At 37.0% G+C, this 25,517-nt stretch overlaps 5 protein-coding genes across 14 annotated transcripts; 2 read left to right on the top strand and 3 right to left on the bottom strand.

Moving 5' to 3' along the window:
- Window positions 1–26: 26 nt before the first annotated feature.
- LOC129578276 (ubiquinone biosynthesis monooxygenase COQ6, mitochondrial) lies at window positions 27–16,733 on the bottom strand. Of its 2 annotated transcripts, XM_055466575.1 has the most exons (10): window positions 16,288–16,733; window positions 16,034–16,224; window positions 15,729–15,968; window positions 10,238–10,516; window positions 9,926–10,119; window positions 9,379–9,661; window positions 7,759–9,018; window positions 6,569–6,661; window positions 1,048–6,186; window positions 27–970 (listed from the first exon to the last, which is right to left on the bottom strand). In XM_055466575.1, the coding sequence occupies exons 1-7, from the start codon at window positions 16,463–16,465 to the stop codon at window positions 8,989–8,991; spliced, it is 1,395 nt and encodes a 464-aa protein (XP_055322550.1). In that variant the 5' UTR covers window positions 16,466–16,733; the 3' UTR covers window positions 27–970; window positions 1,048–6,186; window positions 6,569–6,661; window positions 7,759–8,988. The 2 variants fall into 2 exon arrangements, with proteins under 2 accessions (XP_055322550.1, XP_055322551.1); XM_055466576.1 differs by lacking the exon at window positions 6,569–6,661.
- On the bottom strand, window positions 7,131–7,406 carry LOC129579485 (uncharacterized). Its single transcript, XM_055469595.1, has one exon. It carries the CDS (start codon window positions 7,404–7,406, stop codon window positions 7,131–7,133), a length of 276 nt encoding a protein of 91 aa, XP_055325570.1.
- LOC129578269 (transient receptor potential channel pyrexia) lies at window positions 11,359–15,749 on the top strand. 3 transcript variants are annotated; one of them, XM_055466564.1, is made up of 7 exons: window positions 11,359–11,786; window positions 12,114–12,165; window positions 12,239–12,412; window positions 12,501–12,825; window positions 12,892–13,788; window positions 13,889–14,505; window positions 14,606–15,749. In XM_055466564.1, exons 3-7 carry the CDS (start codon window positions 12,386–12,388, stop codon window positions 15,659–15,661), a joined length of 2,922 nt encoding a protein of 973 aa, XP_055322539.1. In that variant the 5' UTR covers window positions 11,359–11,786; window positions 12,114–12,165; window positions 12,239–12,385; the 3' UTR covers window positions 15,662–15,749. The 3 variants fall into 3 exon arrangements, with proteins under 3 accessions (XP_055322539.1, XP_055322538.1, XP_055322540.1); XM_055466563.1 differs by having other exon boundaries at window positions 11,359–11,960; XM_055466565.1 differs by lacking the exons at window positions 11,359–11,786; window positions 12,114–12,165 and having other exon boundaries at window positions 12,339–12,412; window positions 12,467–12,825.
- Window positions 16,734–16,864: 131 nt separating the features above from the next.
- On the top strand, window positions 16,865–22,364 carry LOC129578277 (uncharacterized). 7 transcript variants are annotated; one of them, XM_055466581.1, is made up of 3 exons: window positions 16,865–17,101; window positions 21,012–21,371; window positions 21,461–22,364. In XM_055466581.1, the coding sequence occupies exons 2-3, from the start codon at window positions 21,098–21,100 to the stop codon at window positions 21,925–21,927; spliced, it is 741 nt and encodes a 246-aa protein (XP_055322556.1). In that variant the 5' UTR covers window positions 16,865–17,101; window positions 21,012–21,097; the 3' UTR covers window positions 21,928–22,364. The 7 variants fall into 7 exon arrangements, with proteins under 7 accessions (XP_055322556.1, XP_055322554.1, XP_055322553.1 ...); XM_055466579.1 differs by having other exon boundaries at window positions 16,865–17,119; XM_055466578.1 differs by lacking the exon at window positions 16,865–17,101 and adding an exon at window positions 17,294–17,490.
- A 123-nt stretch (window positions 22,365–22,487) lies between these two features.
- On the bottom strand, window positions 22,488–25,459 carry LOC129578270 (U3 small nucleolar RNA-associated protein 25 homolog). The gene is made up of 3 exons (XM_055466566.1): window positions 23,883–25,459; window positions 22,959–23,818; window positions 22,488–22,896 (listed from the first exon to the last, which is right to left on the bottom strand). Exons 1-3 carry the CDS (start codon window positions 25,222–25,224, stop codon window positions 22,555–22,557), a joined length of 2,544 nt encoding a protein of 847 aa, XP_055322541.1. The 5' UTR covers window positions 25,225–25,459; the 3' UTR covers window positions 22,488–22,554.
- Window positions 25,460–25,517: the final 58 nt, after the last annotated feature.

Genomic DNA, 25,517 nt, shown 5'->3' with positions numbered 1-25,517 from the left:
TGATTCAGAAAAAAAGAGTGTTTTGCTTTCGGTTCAGTAAAATGAATGATGCATTTATTCATGTTCCCATTTAAAAGACAAAAGTTTTCAACACTTTTTTCGTTTTTATTGGCTCGCTAATTCATTCTTTTTTTTTTCCTCATAGAAGATAATTTTTTCCGGAGCTCGATGATAGGATGGTTCAATCATATAATTTTTTTTTTCAACAACGTTATAAACCGTACAAGGATTTATAAATAAAAAAAAAAAAGGAAATTACGAAGAGAAAGTTAATAAATATCAACATAAAAGCAAACAAAAGAAATGAATACAATCAAATTGAAAGCACCTAAGGAAAAGAAATCACAGTCAAAATGTAGCAAGTCGAGGAAAAGTTGTGTTACATCTCATACAAAGCAGACCTTAGCTTATCGACAGTTTCATCAAATTTCATGATTCAACAAGTATTTCAACAATTTGTTTTTTTTTCTCGCATAACAATTTTTCGTTCGGTTCGTACTCGATTTTGTAATCGTTTTTGTCTCAAAATGAAATCATTATGTTTTTGCAATTGGTTTTCTATAGAGATATTTGTCAAAATAAACAAAACTATATATATGTACAATTTGGTGCAACAAAACATGTGAACAATGATTTGATGAAAGTTCGTGAATGATATTCGTTAATCGCTTTAAAATTCATTGAGTTGGTAAATCATAGTTGTGTAATCTGATTAATAGTTAGACGATATCTTCGAAATCGTTGAATTTCAGTCTCGAAATCACCCCACAATACGACGATAAATCGCACGCTTTCAACATCAACGCACTCCAATCGGATGTGTTAAAGCTGCTTTTGCGATGTGTGTGCAGTGTGGATTATATGCAATAAATGTTGTGTGTTTGGATGAGTTTGATATTTTGTGGTGTTAGTTCCGATTAATTGGCTCGAAGATATCGTTTTGGGCTCGATTCGTGCGAATTGCAGTCAACTGACATTTGAATTGAGAAATTTTTTTTTTTGAGTTGAGTGATGAAGTTGTAAAATGGCTAAAAGAAAATTCCACACATTTTGCCTGGTAAAAACCAAAACAGCAATCCTCAGCTTAGCTCAGCTCAGCTCCACTCCGCGATGAACTCCTCCAATAGGCTCCGCTGGCGATGATCCAGTCCAGTCCAATCCCTCCTCAGTCACAAGGCTCCGATGCCGTTGAATGAGTCCAAAATCCACAAGGCTCCGCTGACGTTGTCCATTGCCCCAAAGAATCCCAAGGCACCGTTGACGTTGAACCATTCAAGCCCGCTAGATACCATCGACGCTGATTACATGCCTCTCAAGGCTCGGCTGCCGTTGTTTTCTATATCCCATGCTCCGTTGTCGCAGTTTGCTATATCCTATGCACCGTTGTCGCTGTTTTTTCTCCATCAGGCTCGGCTGTCGATGTTTGCATCATCCCAGGCACCGTCGACGTTGATTTCGATCTCCACTGTTTCTAGATTTTTATATCAAATTTGATGTTCGTCGAATCCATCGATGGAATTATAATGTACAGGTAACGAACAAGATATTCGTAGCATTGGAGCGAATGTGTTTATGTTTGGCTACTTGTGCTGTAGTAACAATTTCAATAGCAAGAATAAAGAGTTGAATATTTCCCAAGGTGATAAAGTCCATATACAGTTTGAATGATAGCTGATTGAAGTTTCAATTTAGTTTGTTTTCGAAATGATTTAGTATGGTTCAAATAACTGCTGCAACATTGTCGTCTGATGAATCGTTGATTGATGAATTGTTTGGATAGTGTCGAAAGTGTTTGACATTGAAAATCAAGTGTTTGAATTCGACGCACATTCGCTCCACAGATCGTAAAATTTAGCTCGAAATGTATCAAGTGCGGTTTAAGAGTAAGTATTCTGGATGAGTAGCCCCAAAATGTGTCATCAAAGAAAGGTGCATCGCTGATAAAAGACCGCTAACCGTTTGATTGGTGAGTAATTATGCACAAAGGAAGAACAGATGATTGTGTGTATGATGATTGATTCAAAGAAAGAATGGCCCCAAGAAGTCAGACGCCCCGCACGCGCGTAACAAAAGATGTAAGTGATGCCAAGTCATATTAGTCAGTAAAAGCGCATAGTTCGGCGCCGCGAACCAGTCAAAGTAAAAAGAATCTGCTCAGTGCGTCTCAGTGCGCACACACACACGGAGGAGGAAGTGTGAAAGATAAGTCTCGGAACAGCTCATTCGAACCGCATAACAAATGTGGTTTTGGTTGCTCTTAGTCTATCATTGTAAATCTGAAATGAGTCTAAAAGATGGTTTCGTTTGCTCGCAATTCGAAAAGATTCGTTTACCATCCCCGCGCGACAGATAGTTCGCGTCATACTCAGTCGAAGGCATCAGCAATATTGTGTAGATTGCATTGATTGTAAGTGAGTGCCGTTGATCAAAACCTCAAAGGTGTTCGATTGTTGGCCAAATGTGTTTCCCCGCTCAACTTTCGTTTCATTTCTTGTTTTTTTTTTTTTTTTTTTTTTTGTTTGTTCGAGAGCAGAGTGCTCTGAATCGGTCATCGGCCGCACTAATGCTATAGGTTCTATACGGAAATAGAAGAGGTATTTCGATTGAACGTTAAATTATTCACCCGGATTGCGGGTATAAGCTGGATGCCAATTAATGTTTCATTTAGCTAATAACTACGAAAATGTGTCTAATAGAAATGGTTTTGTTTGTTTTGTAACCGGTTTGCTGGTGGACAGATTGTTCTGCGATGACTCTCTGAGAGTTAAACTGTATGCAACGTATGAAATTGGAAACGATCTAGGCTGTGTATGGAACCATTTGCCACTTAATTGCTCGGTTTCTCGTCGCACGTGAATTGACACACTAAGACTCGTTCGGGTACAAAGATGATCTAGTTTCTAATTTTTCTCAAAATAAAATCTCTGCTCAGAAAAGAGAAACCGTTAGTGTTTTTTGGCTGACGCCGAAGCGAAAGCCGGAATACAACAAATGGTATAACAAAAATAAAATTTATGATATGTGTTTAAAATTGGTTTGCAGCACCAAAATACCTGAGTATTCATGAATTGGATCGGTAACGTCCAAATTATAGCATGAAACTCGTTCAACACGGGACGCCCGCACGCTCGCGTCTTTCTTTTTCGTCTATCTGACTAGATGTTTCACAATATACAATTTCATTTTTGGACTTAATCGTTAAACACAACATTTGTTACAATAGATTCCGTTACAAAATTGGAACATTCTGTGTGTACAATACAATTGCATACGAATTTTTACAACAAAAATTAATGTGTTTTCATCAATTGAAACATTAGATAGAGAGATTAAGAATGATTGAATCATTTTACAATTAATTATTTTCTTTTGTTTCTCTCTCATTAGGAAAAAAAATGTACATGTTTTACTAGGTTTTTGAAACCGAAACCGAAACGGAAGGGGAATTGAACGTCCACATTGGTTGACCGAGGTTTTTTTTTTTCAGATTCAACTAAGCCATTTGGGTATTATGTGTAAGAGCCTGTAACCGAAATACAAATTTTTTTACGACAATTGAATTGGAAAATGGTTTAGCTTACGCTTTTCGATACAAATTAAATTGTGTGTAAGAGAATTTGATCGATTTGCTGAATACTATTTACGATGACCGCCCAAACGCGATATCGAAACAAACATGTGTCGTCGAATCGCTCGTTAGTATCGTCACCGCTACGTGTGTGTATGTTTGTACAACAATTTGATGAGTATAACAAAATTTTTGTCACGAACAAGAACAACTACATTCACTAAGTGTTTTTTTTTCTTGTGGCAGAAGGATAAAATAAATCAGAAGAAAAACTGTTCGATTAGTTAAAAAAAAAGGATGCCCATGAGCGCATGGGCATTTTGGTAAAGCTGAAAGAGTTCTAAGAGAGAAAAATTCATGCACTTTAACACAAAACAGAAAACGAGATCACTTGCGCTAATGTGTTTCAGTCCGAAAACAGTAGCCACTATTGCAGTTTCTGCACGCACGTACGCTCACATGTGTATCAGAGAGACTAGCTGCGGATGGGATCACCTCACACACACCACCGACAATTTTAACAGCCAATTATCTGTCCTAATTCCTAGTGAATAGACGAAGACTTTTGTTTATGGTTTTAAGCGATCCGTTTGGTGGTAACACCCGGATGCGATCTGTTTTTTTTTTTTTTTTTTTTGAATGTTCAACTTGAATGTGATTCTACTTATCGACCAAACACAATTTTGTTCGCTTATAATTGCAAGACACGTGCTGATTATGAGTATGCGTTGACCGATTCACTCTTTGGTATGGCTGTGTGTACGTCTCAAGTGCGTGATACGATTCAGCTAGCTGCATTTTTATCTTTCGTAAACAAAATTTTCTGCAAAAAACTGGTAATGGAACACAATTGCACCCCGGTTATGGTTTGGGATGGGGTGTTATTTCGGAACAAATGTTTTTTTTTTGTTGGTTTGCTAATCGATTTGTGTATGTTGTTTGAATTTTTAAAGAAGAAAAAAAAAATGTGAGAAAATTGATTGCCTTAGCACCACAGGTCTGTTGTTTACACGATCTTCATTATCGAACATTTCGAGTGTGAGGTGAAAGTCTAGCACTGGATCGACCAAAACGGATTTGGTAGCCCGACCAACCGTATTTGTTCTCTCACAAAGAACGGCAATTCACGTCTAGATGAAGAAGAAACAGCAATTGTATGAGTAAATGAACAGCTTTCGAAGCCGCTTTAAGATGTTGTATGTTTGGTTTTTTTTTTTTTGGAACGATTTAAGGGTAAGGTGTTTGTATTTAAGTCTGCAATTATCACTTATCCTTGAAGTGGACACGAAATTCTGTCTCTCGATAGAGTGTGTATGTTTTACGAGCTGCTATCACGTGCGTTCACGGTGCGATGCATTGCAATGATACCGAATTGCAGATCGATTCATCGTTGCGTTCATCGACTTTATGCGGTGCGAGTGTGTGTGTGTGTGTGTGTGCTATTGATCTAGTGCTGCTAAAGAATACAACAGACTCATTAGTGTTGAGGCGTCGCGCACCATTCAGGAGCCGACTTGTGGGATAGAATTGTTTGATTTTGTTAAATATTGAGCAACTTATCAATACGCTAACGTTTGCAACGTCTCGTTTTGTGAGTTTGGTTTTGTTCGGGTAGTAGAGGACAATGTGAATCAGTGATGCAGTTTCAGTTCACGTTCTGGTCGACGAGATTATGTGTGATTTGTGATGACTGATATGATGCCATTCAGCGCCTAGGCGGTTTCATATGACTAAACAATATCTGCGATGCCCGACCGACTGTCATTCCGTGCGACCCACTTTCTCTATTAAACGGTAACACATTCAAAGAAGAGGAAGAAAACAAAAACAAGAAAAAGAAGAAGACACCACGGTCATCAGCTAAGCTCGATGTGTGCCAATTTTTCGTACAGTCGATGAGTAAGCTAGTAGTAGTAGTAGAAAGTCAGCCCCCGTTGGCGATGCCATGTTTGCGTACAAGCCGCCAGAAAATTGTCGCACGTTTGCGCCCAAATTTTCGGTATGCGTTTGGTATGTGTTTTGGTTTTTTTTTCGATTTCGAGATAAATGTTTTGTTTTTCATTCTATAAAAGATAAAGTTTATGGGGTTTATGATGTTCAAAATGTAAGGGTGACCTGAGTTATCGTCATTGGGTGTGACAATCACTATTGTCTGTTTGTGAGTACTGTATCTGTGCAGAAGCGACACCAAGTCTAGCGAGAGTCCAATTCGATAAAGCGTCGATTTGGGAACAAGGATGAAGGTTTCGCCACGCGCATTAGCTGTGGTATCTGGATGCAGACGACCGAGCCAGAATCGCAAATCAATCCATCCTCCACACAAGCTAACAGCTGACCCGCCTATCTCTCCTCTTCTCTCGGATGGTAGACAGAACACAGAAGACACACAGAACCAGTTTTTGTTCAAACAATCGATAATCGAGACCAGCGCGACCAGCGCGTACGACCCACACGATAAAGAATTTGGCTGCCTATTCGCCGCGAACACATCAATTCATTTCCATCATTTTGCGACTGCAACATACATTTATGCATGAATGAGACCGAAACACGCTCAACTCTCTTCTCTCAACTTGCCACATTTCATTCAACCCATTGAATGATCGACCCCAGAAAGACTGAAAGATATACATAGGAAAAATGGTTAGTTTAATTATGGTGCTCCGCTGTAGAAATAAATGAAAGATATAAAATGTATTTTTTACATAAAAACAGTTTTTTACATTTTTATTTAATGCTAAATAGTTTTTGTTTTGATGAGTTTTACAATTCGGCTATAAGATTCAATATGAATCAGTTCAATGTCAAATTTTTTTTTGGGTAGAAAAAAAAATTTATCTCAGTTCTCAAAAAAAAAAAAAGTTTTTTTTTCTTTCTTTTTAAATAAAACGAATTAAAAACGGAAAATTATTTTTAAATAAAGAAGAAAAAAAAAAAACGTTCTTCATCCTGGGAGTAGGAGAATAAATATGCTTTAAATTAAAAGTGATCACTACAAACCAATTAAATAGTTTAGCTGGATATGTGACGAACCAAAGCGTTCATGCCCGGGACGTCGAATGAGTGCGTCACTTTTCACATACTGAATTCGTACTGCAAATGAAAAATCTAGCATAGTATATTTGCCATATATCACAATGTTAAACGAAAAAAGAACTATACAGAAATTCTATGGATGGTTGTTTGCAAAAACAAGACCCTAAATGTGAATCATTATATCATTTCATCTTGTTCAAACAAAGGCAGAAGGCAATGAAAAAAAAAGAAGTTTTTGATCTAATTAATTGTTCCCTGACTGACTGTTTTTTTTTTCCGTTGAACTATAATTGGCTAAAATATCTGCTTTTCTCTGTCTGTTTTGTGGATTTTTTGTTTGTTTGATGTTGTATTTCTGTATGTGGTTGTGGGTAAAAGGAAGCTTTTCTTTTTCATTTCTTTGTTTGTCCGACGGCTTATGAATTTCTGTATTTTCCTATTAATGTGTGTGTGCCTGTGTGTGTGTGTGTGTGCGCGTATCACGATTTTTCTCTCTCACTCTCTGTACATGTGTGTTGCCCTCTCTTCATCGCACTACCGATGTTTTAATTTGGCTCAAACTATTTATAAATTCATCTAATTCACTCAATTCACTATTCCACATTTCGCTAACTTCTCGCTTATGCTTTTCCTCTTCTTCGGCTGATTTTGGTTCACTTTGTTGACTAATTTCTAAATTTAGTTTGGCCCATTTCAATGCTCGTTCCTGTTGTTTGATACGCATTTCTCGTTCAGCGCTAATGAGGGCCGTTGTCAAAATGGCCGCCACACGTAAGTCTTGATGACGTCGCTTGCGACGCATTTCCGTCTTCTTACATTTCACTTTTCCAATCCAGTCGAATAATGAAAAGGCACGGCCCTTTCGTACATCGTAATTTGAAATAATGTGTGTTGAAACCATTTTCATTTGATATTTGATTGCGTTTTTTATTTTACGGTAACTAATTTGGTTCTTGTTTCAAAGTCTTTCTTTTGTATCGACCGAATGAAAAAAAATTTTTTTCAAGATGGCGGCCGTCTATACGTTTAACCTTGGCTTTGTAATATATGCGCAGTAAATTCTCGCTTTTTTTTTGGTTGTAAAAATGTCTTTTTTGTGGTAAAGGGATTTATTTACTGTAATAAATATGCAACTATATACACCCAAAACACACCTGAATTTGTGATTTCGTTTTGCGATGTTCAGTTCGTATTTTTTTTCTCTTTGTTAAACTGCTGTGCGATGACGAGAAAAAAAAAATAACCTTTCACTTTGTAGTACTGTTCAACGATTCAACACTTTTTGTACTAAGGAGAGGTGCGCACTCAACGAATCACAAAAACTGAATGATTTCATCATGGCAACAGCACCTCTACTTATACCGTTTGCTCCGTTCTAGCACTTCTCCCATGTGTGCAGCACAGTATAGCACTTACACATGCGCATCGAGTGATTCACCTATATGTGTATTCGTCATACGTGAATACGTGTTTTTTTCCACTGAAATATTCATTTTTTATCAGATCGATTCGATACTTCCAGAATTTTCCACTTTTGATGCACATTTTATGCATGAAACTTTCGAAATTTCTCAAATTAATCGATGAAAATTCTCTTTCTTTTCAATCTGGTCATATTGAATTTCATTTTTCTTTGTTTCGACTATTGCACTTCGCCCCTGTACTAGTGCTACAAATTTGTATGCTAGTGTAATTGTATTCGTGCAGACGGTATTGATTAGGAAAATACAGTGAAATTAATAAGATAATATCCATGAACTCGGTTCAAAAACCATTCCATTGGCTAATGAGATGATACGACATGAATCACATTATAATTTTCAGAGGAAAAAAACCAAAATTATGTTTACTATTTCAAATGATAACTAGTATCGAATGTGTCTTACAAGCATCCAATTGGCCGCATTTGAATCGACTTGTTTATTACTTTCCAAAAATATGCAGTAAACAAGCAAATTACGACATCAAAAGCTGTTGACGCGAATTATCCAGAAATGTACAGAACCGTCTCTATACTTGTTTTGAGTTAGATAATCATATTCCATGTAGGAGGATAATCAATACAATTTTGCAGCAGACTATTTATTATTATTGGAATGAAGCAACCAAATATGTAATGTTTTGTCTGGCAACATTTTGACCTTCATTCAATCCTACCCAATTCTTTTTTCTTCGTTTCATTACAGTTTTTGATGGTGGAATGAAAATTTTCCCTTGGCCAACATAGCCCAATGTTTTGTGCTACTAAATTCAACATTATTTTGAATCAAAAGCCAAAAGTACAGTATTTTATAGACAATTAAATGAAAGAATTCAAAACTTTTTTTCATTTTCAATAGAAAGTTTTATTTTCTCTAATTACAAATAATAGCCAAAGTTCGAGCCTATCCCATCGCCTTTTCCATGAAGAATTTCTGAAAAAAAAATAACAAAAATTGGTCTCAATTTCTTAAAAAAATTCATATATGAAAGTCGTCATTTAACGCAATATATTGCGATATTTCTTCATATCTTGCAATCTTGCAAGATTCATGAATAAGAAGAAGAAGAAACAGAAAACATCTGAAAGTTTCATTGTTCATAAATGAATCACATATGAGCACACAAACAATCACATGTACGAAATGTGTTTGTTCACTTGTGATGGTCTTAGTGCAACAACAGATTTCATGCAGTGACATGTTTGTGGGAACAAAAATTTCTAGATTTTCTAGCACATTCACAAGCGCAACGAGTCACGTAGACATGATTTCTATGAACGTCTATGAACGTACCTTCATGGGTGCCATCTGTTGAGTGATCTGCAAACCAATGCTGCGCGCCAGTACAACTGGACTCAAATCTGTATTATAAAGACACTGCAAACCGTGTACACCCAACAATATCGGTACATTGAGTTTCAAACGTTGCTGCTCATATTCACATAAATGACTTAGTTCGTTCAGCATGAACCCATTGTATGTCGCTCTGGCCAAATGATCGGTTAAACATTTCACATCACCGAATCCAAGATTTAATCCCATACCAGCCAACGGATGGATGCGATGAGCAGCGTCTCTGGAAAATGAACGAAAAAAAAAATAAATGTTTTTCAATCAATTAATTTTGTTTATAATCAAAATTATTTTTCTAAATAAACATCTCGCTTTCGTAACTATTTTCTTCCATTTTTTTTCATTCTGAATAAAATTGTATTTCTTGAAAAATATTTTTGTTTTGAGCGAGTTTAAAAAGAGAAGGAGTTTAAGAAGAATTTTTTTTTCTTGAATTCCATCGAATTTCCCCATTTCAAAATTCCTGAATGAAAAACACGTAATTTACCCAATGAGAACAACACCACGACCGGCATAGCTACTAGAATGTCCAAAACCGAGTGGAAAACCAGCTCTCGATTTCCCATACAATCCGGTTATTTGCGGAGGTAATTGTCTCACAGAGTGTGAGTTGCTATTTAAAATCGTTCGTACGGCACCCATTGCGAATTCCACCATCGAATTCTTTTCATACTTTTGATACTGCAACCGACATGTTTGGAAAATAAATACGAACAAATCCAATTAATAATTTTTCAACGGAACAAGTGAAACATCACCTGCTTTGAAATAGAATATAAAATGATTGTAAAATCCTTACAAATGCATTATTCACGGCATCGATGAAATCAGCGTCGTTTAATTGCATTAGCTGTTTGAAGTGTTTGATATCGGTGCTCCAAACGATTGAGCTGAGTTTATCGGATAGTGGTAGAAGAGCAATCACACCGCTGGGTAGGAAACGTTGCCATGCCACGAAGTTGTCTTCGCATTCGCCCAATTCAACCGTTGCAATCAATCCCATTTGATTATAGTTTAGTGCGAAATAATTCACATCCATCTGTTTGCGAACCAACGAATTGGCTCCATCGGCCCCAACCTTCATAGACAGAAAAAAAGAAATTAAAAAAAAATGGAATTTTATTCAGCTCAGAAGGTCAAGAAATTAATTTACGGGAAATGGTGAATGTTCCAAGTATCGCTACAATGTTTTGAGAAAGAGAGAAAAAAAATACGCGAAAAATAGTGTTGATTGACTGGATCAATATGGCTTCGAAAATTATTCATAGCATCAATAGGAGCGTCGGAAGAGGAATTGAATGAGAAAAAATAAAAACATTCGCAAATTTCCATAAAACGAGCGATTTGTGTGGATTTCACGCGGATGACAGTATAGAGTATACTATTTTCACACCATAACGATGTTAAATGCTATAAAATTGAGCATGGATAAACAACAGCGTCGATTCATTTTGAAATAAAACAAACAATCTATACATATATGTGCAAATGAAAAATTATAGCGATCGATGCGGCGCACTTTATTTACTCCCTCACATGATCTTCTTTTTTTGCGGGGGGTTTTCCACACTTTGCACGTTCGCACACCGGATTCACGAATTAGATCTGAGAGAACATGGCAATAGCGAAAGCGAGAGAGAAAAAGAGACCAAATCAAGAGATACGAACGACTTTTTTTTTTCATTTCATTTTCGGCTTTGTTTATATTATTCACTCTCTTTTTTTAGGTTTCATTGTTTACAAGGTAAGAATTAAACGCCGAATTCCCAAATAACACAAGACTACATTACTTAAACTCGCCAAAATGTCTTCATACTTTTTGTGTCGCATTCTTTTTTCATTCTTTTCTATTTTCACTTTCGGCAACAGAGACGCGCAACTGAACTTCTGTAACGACATAATTAATATGTGTTCATTTCCACCACATGCGAATTACATTTTATCACATTTGAGCTACATTTTCATGATCGTGACTCTCCATCCCAAGTCATTTCCATTTGATTGGCGCACCAACGCTTACACACAATCCGAAGCGTAGCAAAGTTGCTAATCGAACCGCACGAATTCGGTTTTTTGGTTCTGCTTCATCTGTACAGTTATTGTGTGTTTCTGCAGTTTGTCCGTTTGTGATGTGATATTTTAAAATTACAATTTGTTTCTTCGAAGCCTCGATTCATCACTGGCACTTTCAAATTTTAAAACCGTGTAACCACGAATCCGAAAGAAACGAACGGAAAAAACAACGAATATTCCACCGTACTCGTTCGAAATATATAAACAAATCGTTAACATATCTGTTATTGGCATCACTCAAACTGCGAATTGAACACTTGAACGGCCGTTTTGTGGTAAATGTTCAATGGTTTTGTTGTATATTTACATGTGAACAAGCAAGTTTTCCTAAGTGATCAATTCAATTCGAAACTTGTGCGAAAACAATTCACTTTTGGAGTCCTCCATAAGCGAATGAAATTGGAATAGAAGAAGCGTCGCGTTTCGGCTTGTTTAGTTTTTCACAATTTGTTCGTATTTTATTCACATGTTACACGTAAATTGCGTTCACGGGACACATTTTCTGTGACTCGTTCATGAAATTGGACAGTGACAATTTAAGATTTTCACAAATATTTATACATTTTCTGTCTATTTTTACTGATATCCATTTATTGTTGTAGTGATATTATCGTGATATTTAATAGCCGTGTCAAGCATAGTCCTTGGAAAAAGGTTGTTGTTTTTTCGTTTCGTTTTTTTTTTTTATTACTTTTGCTCTTTTCTGATCATATTTCAAAAATTATAGAAAATAAAATAAAAAAACACGTAGCAACCGATTAGCGTTGATGATATAGAAGACGACGGGAATTCAAAAACTTAAATCGACGATCATTAGTGATTGTGTATTCTTTCAACAGACAGTGGCTGTCGCCTTGTTCTATGAATCAAAGAAATGGAAAGTGTGCGTCTCACAGTTATAGTACGTGTTGAGTGAAATGAAAATGAATAATTTATAATTGATGAAAATAAAAAGTGATTTATCTCTTTCCAAAATGCACAAAACCTAGGAAAATAGTATGCGCCGTGACCGCGAACTTTCAAGTCAAGAAAAGGAGTCGATTTTAATCGACGATGATGATAACGTATCGGAGTGTGTCGACGACGATGAAGTTGATGATGATGAAGATGACAAACGGAGTGAAAGCATAACGAGTGAGAGCACGTGCTGCGGTGATTTTAAGAATGAAACACTGAAACTCCATAGCAACAACATTCAACAGCAGTCGGCTGATTTTGAAATATGGCGATTGTTTCAGGTTGACGACCAAAACATGAAAGATATACCAAATGCCGAAGCCATACTAAACAGCTTAACGTCGGCCGATATGGATGGTAAATGAAATTGACGAAAATAATCAATGAAATCAATCAGTGATGTAATTTTTTTATGGGTTTTAGGGCAGGATTTCACCGTTGCACCGGATGATGTGAACAATGCACTTTTGTTGACAATTTTAATGGGCCGTCGTGATTTGGTACAGAGGCTTCTCAATGATTTTTACGCAGATGTCAATTGTACGGACAACAAAGGTAGAAGTGCTCTGCATTTGGCCTGTTCCACTGGCAATTTATGCATTGTAAAATTGTTAATCAATCGAGGAGCCTTGGTCAATCAGTGGGATTTCGCAAAGAAAATAACACCGTTGCATTGTGCTTGCAATGCATGCAGTGTTGAGTGTGTTAAATGTTTGATTAATAACAAGGCACAAGTGAATGCCGGTATTGAGAAACGATCCGCTCTGCACATTGCTGTTGAGAAAAATTCAATTGCCTGCGTGGAAGTGCTACTAAAGAATGGAGCCAATCCGAATACACCGCAAGTTTATACTGAAACTCCGTTGCATACGGCGGCTTCATTGGGAAACATTCATTGCATGAAATTGTTGCTGGCCCATGGCGCCGATGTTCGATCGCAATTTGGTAAAAAACGTATGACCGCCCTACATTTGGCCGCCGAAGATGACTATACGGAATGTGTAAAAATACTATTGGAACATGGGGCCAATGTCAATGCCAAAAATATCGAAGGAAAAACACCGCTACATTTAGCATGCTTATCACAATGTGCCGAAACTGTGGAAATTCTCATTGAAAATGGCGCTGATGTCAATGCAACGTATACGGAAGGTCGAAGTGCACTGCATGCGGCTATTGTAAAGGAATCTAAATGTTTGGATTGTACAAGGAATCTACTTTTGGCTGGCGTTGATGTTAATCGAGCCGATAACTATGGTTATACGCCATTGCATATAGCTGCACTCAATGAATCCAGTGCCTGTGCTTTTTTGTTGATAGGTACAGTAAAAATGAATTTTCTTTTATTTATTTTTTTTTTAAATCATAAAAATTTGTCAATAATTTGATCGTAATCGAATTTTTGTTCCAAATATTCCAGAGTACGGTGCCGATATAACGGCTCGAACGGGTGGTGGTATAACCGCATTATCGTTTATTGTTCGACGCACGCCTGAGGTCATCCCAAAATTTCTCTCCAAATTCGATCATTCGATCAAAGTGAATGAGCATGAAATCGGCGATGTCGATTGCGAAATAAAAATGGATTTCCGACTGTTGGTACCGAATCCGCAGCGTGGTGAAACTGATTTGATGCTTGCCTTCATCGAAGTTGGTCAAAAGCGTATTCTAAAGCATCCATTGTGCGAAACATTCTTATTCCTGAAATGGCATCGAATTCGGAAATTCTTTTTATTCAGTTTGTTCTATCATGCTTTGTTTGTGATACTGTTCTCTGCGTTGATCATTGGAGTATATGAAAAAGAATGCCCTGGAAATCATGGGATTCTTTCATATTCAACTACACCTGATGAACCAGAGCCAGTGAATTGTGAACCGCCATATTACGTTAAGCCAATTGGGTATTTTGTGATCATCATGAATTTTGTACTTCTTTTCAAAGAGTTTTTTCAAATGGCTCACGGTTTTACGCTGTACGTAAAATGCTGGGAGAATTGGGTTCAAATGGTTATCATACTCGGTGTGTTTCTATGTGCAGTGAGTTTGATTACAATAATAATATTTCGTTCACTCAATATGAATTTCTAATGATAAAAACTGAATTTTGTTCTTAAATTCGATTCATTCCATTTTTCAGACGCCAACCACAGTGGTAATAGATGATTTGAAAAAAGTGCCAGACGGTCAGTATCACGTTGCGGCGATTGTGATATTTCTCGTCTGGATGGAGCTGATGATGATTGTGGGTCGATTTCCAATATTTGGATTGTACGTGCAAATGTTCACCAAAGTAGCTGTAAATTTCGCTAAATTTCTACTCGCCTACTGCTGTCTATTAATTGCGTTTGGATTGAGTTTCGGTGTATTGTTTAACTCGTATCCAGCATTCAAATCGATTTTCTGGACAATGTTAAAAACGATAACAATGATGTCTGGCGAATTGGAATTCGAAGATATTTTTTACGACGATAAGTTCAAAATCCAATTTCCAGTCACATCGCACTTATTGTTCTTTGCCTTTGTAGTGCTTGTCACCATCATTCTAACCAATTTATTGGTTGGTTTGGCAGTTAGCGATATTCAAGGGTTACAAGCGTCGGCTGGTTTGGATCGATTAACACGACAAGTGGAGTTGGTTGCACGTTTAGAGAGTCTTTTCTTTTCGAAACTTTTGCGATCCGCACCACCGAAATTCATTCGACTCTGTCAAGAGGCTGCCCTTTTGCGAACATCACGATACCATTTGCAATTCAGTTTTCGGCCAAATGACCCAAGAGATCGACGATTGCCCAAAGATTTAGCAATGGGTGTTTACAAATTGGTTGCGGAACGTCGTGATCGAAATGTAAGCATGAGACGACGAAAGCGTGAGCAAAACATGGCTTATTTTGCAGATTCGCTGAATAAACGGTGTGGCGGCGAACCATTTTTACGAAATCAAACGAAAAAAGATCGATTTTGGATGAAAAGTCAACGTCGACCGAACAGCGTGAACACCAATCAACCAGCTGCTGTCGAATGCATTTCGTCGAATTTCATCGAACTTGACAAAAAGATTCGTGCGGTCAAAACGCAAATGAATGAACTAACCAATAAATTGGATAATATGCAAACGGTTCTCAGCAGGAAGATCGATGATGTTTGCAAGGAGATTGGGATGCTTAAGGTTAATACAGGCACTCATTATGTTTAAATACTTGAAGAAAAAGATCTAAAAACTGTAAAATAAATGCTCAGATGGACAATAAATCAATGTTTACCAGTAATTCAGCGCTGAAATCTTCACCAGAGCTCAATTGTACTTTGCTGTATGTTAATCCGTCCTTTTCGAGTTGAACATTATCAATTTTTGTATCATTTCTTATGGTTATGTTATCGAATGGTTCTAGCTCTTTTAATATTGAATGGACCAGCACATCATTTTCCACGATGTAAGCGACATCACCGATGAAATTGTCGTGATTGAATGTGATCAAAGCATCCGAGCATGCGTCCCAAACCTAAACAAATCAATTATTATTATTATTGACAACGATCATATGGAAATTGATAATGGTATACGCACCTGCATCTGTTTGACAGCTCGGCATCGAATTGATTTGATGGTGTCCCATGCTCCAATATCTTTCATCAATCTAACCGTATTGTGGTTTATGGCATAAACTCGATTGCTGTAGGTATTCTCGCTGTAGCCCTTAAATTTTGGTGCTCCATCCAACAACAATACCTTTTTCTCACTCAATTTTGGATTCTTGGCTACAAATATTCAGAATAATTTAAGTAAATTGCAAATTCTATTTTCATTTGACTTTGACTTACCGATTGCGCCGGCTAAGGAAATGCCAGTCGCACCACCGCCAACAATGATTATATCATAGTGTCCATTTTTGCCGAAATGCGATTGAGTTTGTTCAGCGAATTGCGAACATCCACGAAATCCAACCAGAACGGACGATTTATTCAATGTACGAACACAATATCTCAACGAACAGAACATTTTTAATTGTAAACACGAACTTAACCATCCACACAAATGCAGAATATTCTGACGACTGTCAAATAAATCAGCTGTTTACTTTGAAGTCGTCGAAAATGCGAACGCCAGAGCACTCTTGTGGCCAACTGAAGAGGCACCACAAGTGCTCTTTGTTCAAATGAATGGTTTTCGTTATTTATAGAGTTTTGATTAAATGAAATGATTTACTGACATCAATTGATGAGATTGTGCTGTGCACAATAACAACGTATCTTTTCATTGAATTGTATACTCAAGTGTGGAAAAAAAATACAATATGGAATATATTCATTGACATGAAAATAAATAAAGCTTATCTGTTTCTTACTAATTTTGCACGAATTGCATAAGTGTTTTGAATTTTTAATAATATATACACACGAAATCCAGGCAATTCAGATCAGTATAGATTCAATTTTCGAATGAATTTCAAGTTGAAGAAAATGGATTCTGCATTCAAGCTATTTGCCCTGATATTTGTCATTTTTTATATCACAAATGATAAACAACTCAAATAATTGATATTACGGAAAATATAGTTTCATCTCATTTTGTAGGTTGCAATGCTAGTGGTTTCGCACGACCCACCGAAGAAAATTGTCATCGATGGTGCTGGAAGTGGGTAACAAAAGAAATGTGCGCGTTTTTACAATGCGAAGAGACTCCAGGTTGCATAGCTATCAAAAGAACAGATTGCGATTGCATCCGTGGTCTTATTTATGATTGTGTTAGTGGACGCTGCGTTAAAGATTGTCCGTCGCCAAAGAAACTGAAAATGTGTGAAACGGGTCCAAGTAAACCAAATCCCGGAAAATGTTAATCCAAAAAACTAAAAAGAGAAAAATCAAGAATGTTTATTTTTTTAAAGAATAAAATGAGCTTGATATTTTTTCGAGCTTTAATGTCATTTTTTTATTATATTAATTGTTGTACTAGCAGGCGTTCGTCTAAAAGTATCGGTACACACCGAAAATGTCGAAATACTACAAAATAGGGTCGTGATCAAGGTTGGTTTTTTTCACTTGATGTATTTATATGTTATGAACTCGACAACTGGATTCACCATTTTTTTTATTGGTTGACAATTCTATGATCTGGTCCATTTGAGTAAATATTCGCAATTCAACTTAACGAATACTTTATTTTCAAAAGAAAATGCTCTTCTCAAGTAAAAATTCACACTAATAAAATCGCTATGCTGTAGCTATGCTCACACTGATTTTCGTTCAGAATTGAGTGTGACCCATCCATTTGTTGAAACATTCGAAACGATCATATTTAAATATAATAAACGTGAAATCTGTCAGATATAAATATTTTTGTTTTTTTATTCAATTTTTTGCCTGTGTCAATACATAATTCGAATATCTAAGAATATTTCTCATGAAGTCTTTTTTTTTGGAGAAAAAAATATTTTATGATGTTTTTGACAACTTCTATTTTTCGACAACGAAATAAGATACAACGTATGAAATCAAAGGCGTGATTGAATTTTCTCGTGTATAGTGAATTTCATATTTTTTCCTTGCACTTTAGTCGATATAATGAAAAGCAAATATAAGCAGGCACTCAGTGTCAGGTTTCGTTCCTGTTAAATCAATCAAACATTTTCCTATTAATCCAACGCAATCAAAAATGATCCAGTTATAAATAACACATCAAATTAAATTGAGTCTACGAATAATTAAATTTTTCGGTGAAAATTCCGCAAAAATTGCTCGAATATGAAGCACTTTGTCATATTTTTTTTTCTCCCTTCCATCGAAAAGCCGCTGAACTTGAATGGCACTCGCACATTGTTGCGATACGTTCGAAATTATAACATGAAACAGTTGTATGGTTTCATTTATATTCAAAGCGCATCCACCTGAATTCAATAAGATCTGCATTTCTTTTTTTTTGCGGTGCTTTAGCCCATTGAAAAAAGAACACGATGTATGCGGAAAATGCTAAACGGAACGGCATAGTTACGAAACTCGTAAAGAGATTAAAACAACAAATTCGGTCATGAGACAATACTGTTTATTTGGAATGTTACACTTTGTGTTCGTCTCTCACTCTCTCTATCTCTCACACATTCCGTTCCATTCCGTTCCGTTCATAGGACTTCTTCTTGGCTTGGAAAATGTAAACAGTCATTTTCCACATGTTGTAGGCAATGACCGGTGGGGGCGATAAGCAAAGGCGAATTAAATAAACACACAGAAATACTTGAATAATTCAGCGTAAGTTACACGGAGACGGTGGAAACCCATAGCGCGCGCGGGTATTAATGATTCAGTTCGATTTGGATTGTAAGCGTAAACAGTCACTTGTTGAGAACAGTGCGCGAATCGGATGGATTTTTCTTTCTTCGACAAAGCTTCCGTATTTTGCATTGTTCGTGTGAATAAAATAGAATAAATTTGTGATAGAAAAAGTTTCGATTGTAGCGTGAGTGAAAAAAAAATGAGTGATGCTCCGAGTGACGGTCCAAGTGAACAGGCCATTAACGCTGTTCAAGCCCACGAAGCTAATAAAACGCCGAAATTTATTCGAGTATTAACCGTTTGTGCGTATTTAATTTGTGTATCGCTGGCTGCAATCATGCTTTCGGCATATTACATCTTTCTGTGGGAACCGAAACGACAGGATCCATCAACGTCAGCATCACATGGAAGCGGCGCTCCACATCGAAAACATTAATTAACATCGATAAGGCTCACAAAATAGTTATATATCGTGAATCTCAACCAAGCCAAAAATATGCATTTTCATCGACATAATCTTTTTCTCCTCATTTTGTCTTTACTTTGATCTAACTATGGCTAAATATCAATCCATGCCGCCAAACTGTATTTTCTGTAAGTATCAAACATGTGCGTTCTATTGAGTTGTGTTTCATTCATTTTGTTTAGACAAAAAAAATCGCGATACGACATTCAAAATATACCATTCGACTAAAGTGATAAAAAGAAGGGAAATCGCATAAAGTTTGTTCAACACAAAGAATCCATTAAGAAAAGCAGCTCCTGCAAGTACAGTGTTACTCTGTTAGACAATAATAAAGAAAATCGATTGTAAAATTTCCATCCTTTTAGCCTTTATTTAATGTGTTCTCCATTGCATTTGTCCCGAAATTCATTGTAATAAATTCAACGAACATGAAACCAAATGTCACGGGGGGTCGTAATCGGATACCAAATTGATTGATCTTAATAACGAATTTTTGGCATGCATGTACTATGCTTGCCTATTCAAAATAACGCGCGTTTTGTTCAACACATGGAAGGAAAAATTGAAGCAGATAGAGAGAATCCATTGCATCGGTCTCAACGGAGAAAGAAACAAATAGATTGCCTTGTCTTGTCTCGATATAAAGTGAAGGATAAAAATATACACGCAATCGAATCCTATGTGTGAAATAAATTCAATAATGATAGCGATGACAACAAAAGTCAAACGGGAAAATGGCAAACGCTGTGGAGTGCGGCTCTCTCTTTATGTGTAAGCGCTCCAGTCCGATAGTATAGCAACAGTACATTTTTGCCAGTATCGACACACACTGTATTGGTGCACACTACACTTACTAACTCCGATTTACTGCCATTCTTGAAAATGCGTCGTTGTTCGACACATTCCCCTTTTTTGACGCCATCCATTTGAGTCTACACATTTTCCACTTGCTGATTTTAATCTAATGGCGAACAGCACATATAGCATTTATCCTCAGTATACACACTAGTTGGTTGTTGTTTTTTTTTGCATAGAACATTTTCCCTCTTTGCCTTTGCATCTGCTTCGGCTGCAAAGCGTGAAAAGTCTAAATGTGCTTTGGAATTTGTTCAGTGAATTAGCGTTGTGTTTTGATTACTGTGACATGAAGGTATTTCAAAATATCACAATTTTTGCTTGATTTTTGTTTATTGTATCGAAATAAATTCGGTCAAGAAAGCGATTTTTCCACCATTTGTTTGTTTGCTTCACCATGAAAAATCACATGGAAATTCAAGACAAAAAGCGGAAGACGGTCAAAATATTATTGAAACTTATCGTTACTTTCTTTGTTTTCAACATATATGTGTGAGACAGCAATTTTTTCCTTTTCATCTCCAGATTTTCCAATTTTACCGTGCTTTACTTTGAAGAAGAAGAAGAAAAATCGATTTGATTTTCATATGATTTTCCTTTTATTCATTTTATATGTTTTCGATTAATTTTTTCGTCAAGTGTGATATTTTTTTTTAGTGTGTATGTGTTCAAGTGCAAAACAAAAGCACTGTCGTGCATATAAACTGACACCATTCCACATTCAAGCGAATCGTTTCGTTCTAGTGGAAAAACATCTTGATAGCACCATGTAATGCTTGTTTTTAGGTCATTGGTGTTCGTTTGCCTAAAACTTATGAAATTTATCCGTTTTCATGGAAAATCAAAATAGGAAAATCCGTGTGTGTTTTCATGGTGTCATTAGTTTCATCGCAAACTAAATCTCAATTGAAAATAGGCATTAATGTTTGACATTTTTTTGTTTTTTGTTTTTTGATAGATCGTCAGCGTTAAACGTGAATATTGGATAGCTTGACAAGAGACAGGACCAAATTTGACGTAATCTCCATCGTACCATAACGGCTAATGGAAACATTTCAAACGAAAAATCAACGAAATTACGCAAAACCACTGAAGATGTCCAGCATCGAAGAAACAATCCAATTGGCCCGATTGCAACAAGCAGCCAATGCATCATCACTGTACGAACGTAAACCCAATCAAAAAGCTTTAAAAGTGCTCACCGTTGCCGCATACATCCTATTCGTATCGATGGCAGCCATCATTTTATCATTTTACTATGTCTTCATTTGGGATCCAACCACAAAATCCATGGCTCCTCGTCCACCAACCAATTGCGGTAATAAACGATTTGTGTGCTTATGCCCTGTGTGTGTGGATTATGTCTAATTTATGTCTATGTTTTCTCTTCGTTTGTCTTTTGAATAGAAACCGCGAAAAAAATTGTCATTCCAGAGAGTATTGCTATTAAATTGGCCAACTCATCCGAGGTATCGGCCGAATATTTTTTCCGAGATATCTATCGCCGATATCAACAGTTACAGAACAAGGAGCGCAAAGGTGTAAAAGCATCGAAGCGAAATCGAATTCACAAGGTACCAAACACCGAACTAGCAACAAACCGTGAACACAAGAAAATCATGGAATCGATCCGATCAACCGTTTCGACCGTTTCGACCATTGATATCAGTTCGATCGGCGATCGAAGTACCATGGTTCCATTTCAACAACAACAACAAAGCACAACATCTAATTCCTTTATAATGCAAACAAAAGATCAAGTGGCCTATGTGGACGATGAAGATTTAGAGAATGATTTAGAAGCCAGTGGCTTGAATCGAATTCGAAACGAAACGTCGATCGCCTACAACTTCGATGAGAATAATGATAACTAAATTACTGCTCCAATCCACACACACACACACACACACACACACACACACACACACACAGGTGTAGAACGCGTTCCATGCAACTTCGAATAGCTAAACCAAGAAAAACCACTAAACAAAATAAAACTAATTAAAACGGTGGAATTGTTTACGATTGTCAATCGATTTGATCTAAATTTCAAAGTGCAAAAAAAATTGGTCCAATCCATTTATATATGGCATAGCCGTCTATTATTTACGTTAGAAATCGATAGAAAATATTAGACATTTGTTTCTCATAGAGAATATATGATATTAAATGATAAATAGGATATTTATTTATTATATTGTTTTCATTTTGCTGGAAAATCAAACCATTTATCATATTTGTTTTATTGAACGTTAAACGATGGATTAATAAAAATGAAAATATAAAGCTAATACGGTGCATGAATGCATTTTCCATTTAAATGCAATGATTTCATTCTTTCTTTCTTTCAGCGTCATCATTCGGGTTTAATTCACTTACCGCAGAAGTCGCAAAAGGTAAAAGGAGTGTACAAAGTAATTGAAGTAAACAACAATTCGAGTATTCGATGAAGTTTATTTTGCGTTTTAAAAAAGCCTTCTAACAATTTTTCGCTAAATAATTTACTCTCCGGTCATAAAAACATGCGTTGATTTGCTTGATTGAGCGATTTCGTTGGCTTGTGCGGAGCCAACGATCGAAGCAATTTGAAGCATATCGTATTTTGTATATAAGACGGTGACGCTCATCGAATTTTCGATACCGTCACGTGCATTCTGGTTGGCCTCTTGCATCAGATTGATCATTTCTGAGTAAAAGTGTGGCCAAGTCGGTGGTTGATACATGATCAAATGACGAATCCCCTTGATGCGTGTTCGTCGAAAAAAGTGAGCACGCTCTGAATACAGCATAAAATGAGCTCCACTGTGGAAAAACATCGATCTAGCTCGATCGATCTTTCCATCCTGTAGAAAATCAAACTGTTTAGAACATGTTCCAAATTTATTGCCAATCAAATACGACTTACCTTTGTATATTCGCAAATTTGTGTAAAATTCATTGTTTCCTTTTTGAAGTAGTTGCGAATGCGGACAAAATCGAAGTAACTCGGAATGAAGATCAAACAGTGAGCCTTTGAAGCTGCCTTAAATTGTGGCAATATATTGTTGATGAAATATTCGAATCGTTGATCGAATGACGATTGAATTGACGATACATCGATACGATGGAACATCTGTGGAATTGGCACCGCAACGTGTTTGATTGATCCATTTTCGATGGGATTTATCAGTCGTACTTTGCCACGATAGTTGGAGCAGCGTGTATTGAATAGCGATCGAAACTCGGCAAGTTCATGCGATGCAAACAGCAATGTTTGACGATAGAAACGAGACCATCCATTTAAGCACCATGGTCGCACCCGGGAAAAGTCTGTGTTTCGAGCCGATTGCGGTTGCAAGTGCAAATGATCCAGTACGTGTAACAAATGGTCCCAATTTTGTGCTAAAAATATATCGGCTTGATCCAAAATTAGCATTTCAATCGATGCCAAAAAGTCATAGTCTCGCTCCTTGTCACCGGGCGCACCGACAATCATTCGCAATCCAAGCGGTGAAACGATTATAATGTCCGATGAATAAAAGTCCGAATACAATTTGATGGATTTTCGAGTGAATGTCACACCCAAACGGAATGTGTCATCCGAATTACCAGCGAATGTGAGCTCATAGTCTTCAGGTTTTGGATTTTTCTTTGGAAAATGCAACGTCTCACCGCCATATTCACTGACGAAACGTTTGTAGTGCATGACTTGTGATTTGCTACCGGCATTCTCTTTATCGCCGCCAGGGAATAGAATTGAAATCAAAATGTTCACAATACGAAGTGCTGCAAAATGGAGAGACGATTGGTTAAGCTCGATTTACAACATTAATTTTGTCAAATTACTCACCTGCCTCACGGAACGGAACCACAATCAATACCTTGGTTCGGAACAGCCCTTGATCGCGATATTTATCCGGAATAATGGTAGCTGCCTTCGAATCAGCCGCAGACATCGTTTTTAGCTTTAGATTGTGGTTGAGAACCTTTGTTCGTGTTTTCATGATGTGATTCAGTGCGTGTAACGTGTACATAAAACGAATTTCCTCGCCATTTGCGTGCGATCGTTGCGGATAAAATAGATCTTGATAGTTGTTCATTATTGAAAAGAGTTCACATTGCAGATCGGTAAATTGCTTATCGCTATCTTTCACATTGCACTTATTTGCGGCCACAACATGAGGTCGCAGTTGCACTTTGACGCCAATTTCTTCTAAATCCACATTTTTACTTTCGATTAATTTTGGAACCGTTCCCTCAGTCGCATACACCGTATCATCATCCAACAAAGTTTTCTTCTTCTTTTTCGCTGGTTCATTGCGTTCTGCCTCCTCGTTTATGGTTGGAATTTCAACCTGAAGTCGACCCAATGTTGGCCAGTTTAAAATCTCTTTTTTCGAAAGATGTGTATCGTTCAGGCATTCCAGCAACTGTGGACTCAAATCGTAACTCAAATGAAGATTGAATTTATCGGCACTAGTCATGTCAGGCACACCTTCATCATCGCTGTCCTCTTTCTCTTCATCTAGCTCTGGTTCACTCCCTTCGCTGCCAGAATAATCGCCATCTTCGATGGAATCATCGAAATTACCTTTGTTCTCATACTCCTCCGGTCGAAGTATACTGTGGCTCGTATCATCTGGCATCTCATCATCGCTATTCTCCTCATCCGATCCACTGTTCTCCTCATCCGATCTACTGTTCTCCTCTTCTGACGATCGATACTTTCGGCCTCTTGGCTGTGATTGCTCTTCAAATTTGAAAATACCTTCATTCATATCGTCCGATTCATTGTCTGATTCCTCTTTTTCGTCCACCGACTCCTCGCTTTCAATGACATTATCAGATGTGGTGCCGTAGCCGCCAGCAGCATGAAATGTTGACATCAATTGTTCAAGTGAAGTTCCTTCTTCGGTGCTCTCTTCACCCGATTCGCTGTCCGAATCGTCTGGATTCAACAATGGATTGCTGGATGCATGTCGTTCTTTGAAATTCCCTTCCAATTGTTGTTGTCGTCGCAGAGCTTCTTCAGCCTCCTGATTTCGTTTGATAAATTTAAACTTTTTCGTCTCTTTGCTCACAAATTCCGTCGATTTTTTTGCATTTTTCACTTTATTGCCGCCGAATTTCTTCCCTTTCCCTTTATTGCTATAATTTTTGCCATATTTGGCGCGAAATTTTTGTCGAGGCATTTTCTTTCTGAATGAATTATTGTCGCCGACCCAAAATTCTCGATTCCCAAAAGCGACAAATAACACAATAAATAAACAATATCAACAAATGTTCAATATATCGTACAACGTGCGATACACCTTGCGTTTAGTTTTACGCATAAAACTATTGTGATGCTGTCAAATCACACACACACACACGTCCCTATCGGAAAGCATGCATATCGATGACAGTTTATTCGTTAGTTTGGTTATGCTTTGCACTGTATTTTGATCTTCTTGTGATTATTCAATTTGTGAATTTTCCTCAAATG

Source organism: Sitodiplosis mosellana, unplaced genomic scaffold, assembly GCF_009176505.1.
Source record: "Sitodiplosis mosellana isolate CC-2019 unplaced genomic scaffold, AAFC_SMos_1.0 Smas_scaffold_6226, whole genome shotgun sequence".
NCBI lineage: Eukaryota > Metazoa > Arthropoda > Insecta > Diptera > Cecidomyiidae > Sitodiplosis > Sitodiplosis mosellana.
Note: the sequence above shows the minus strand (reverse complement) of the source record. Positions and strands in the feature narration are given on the sequence as shown.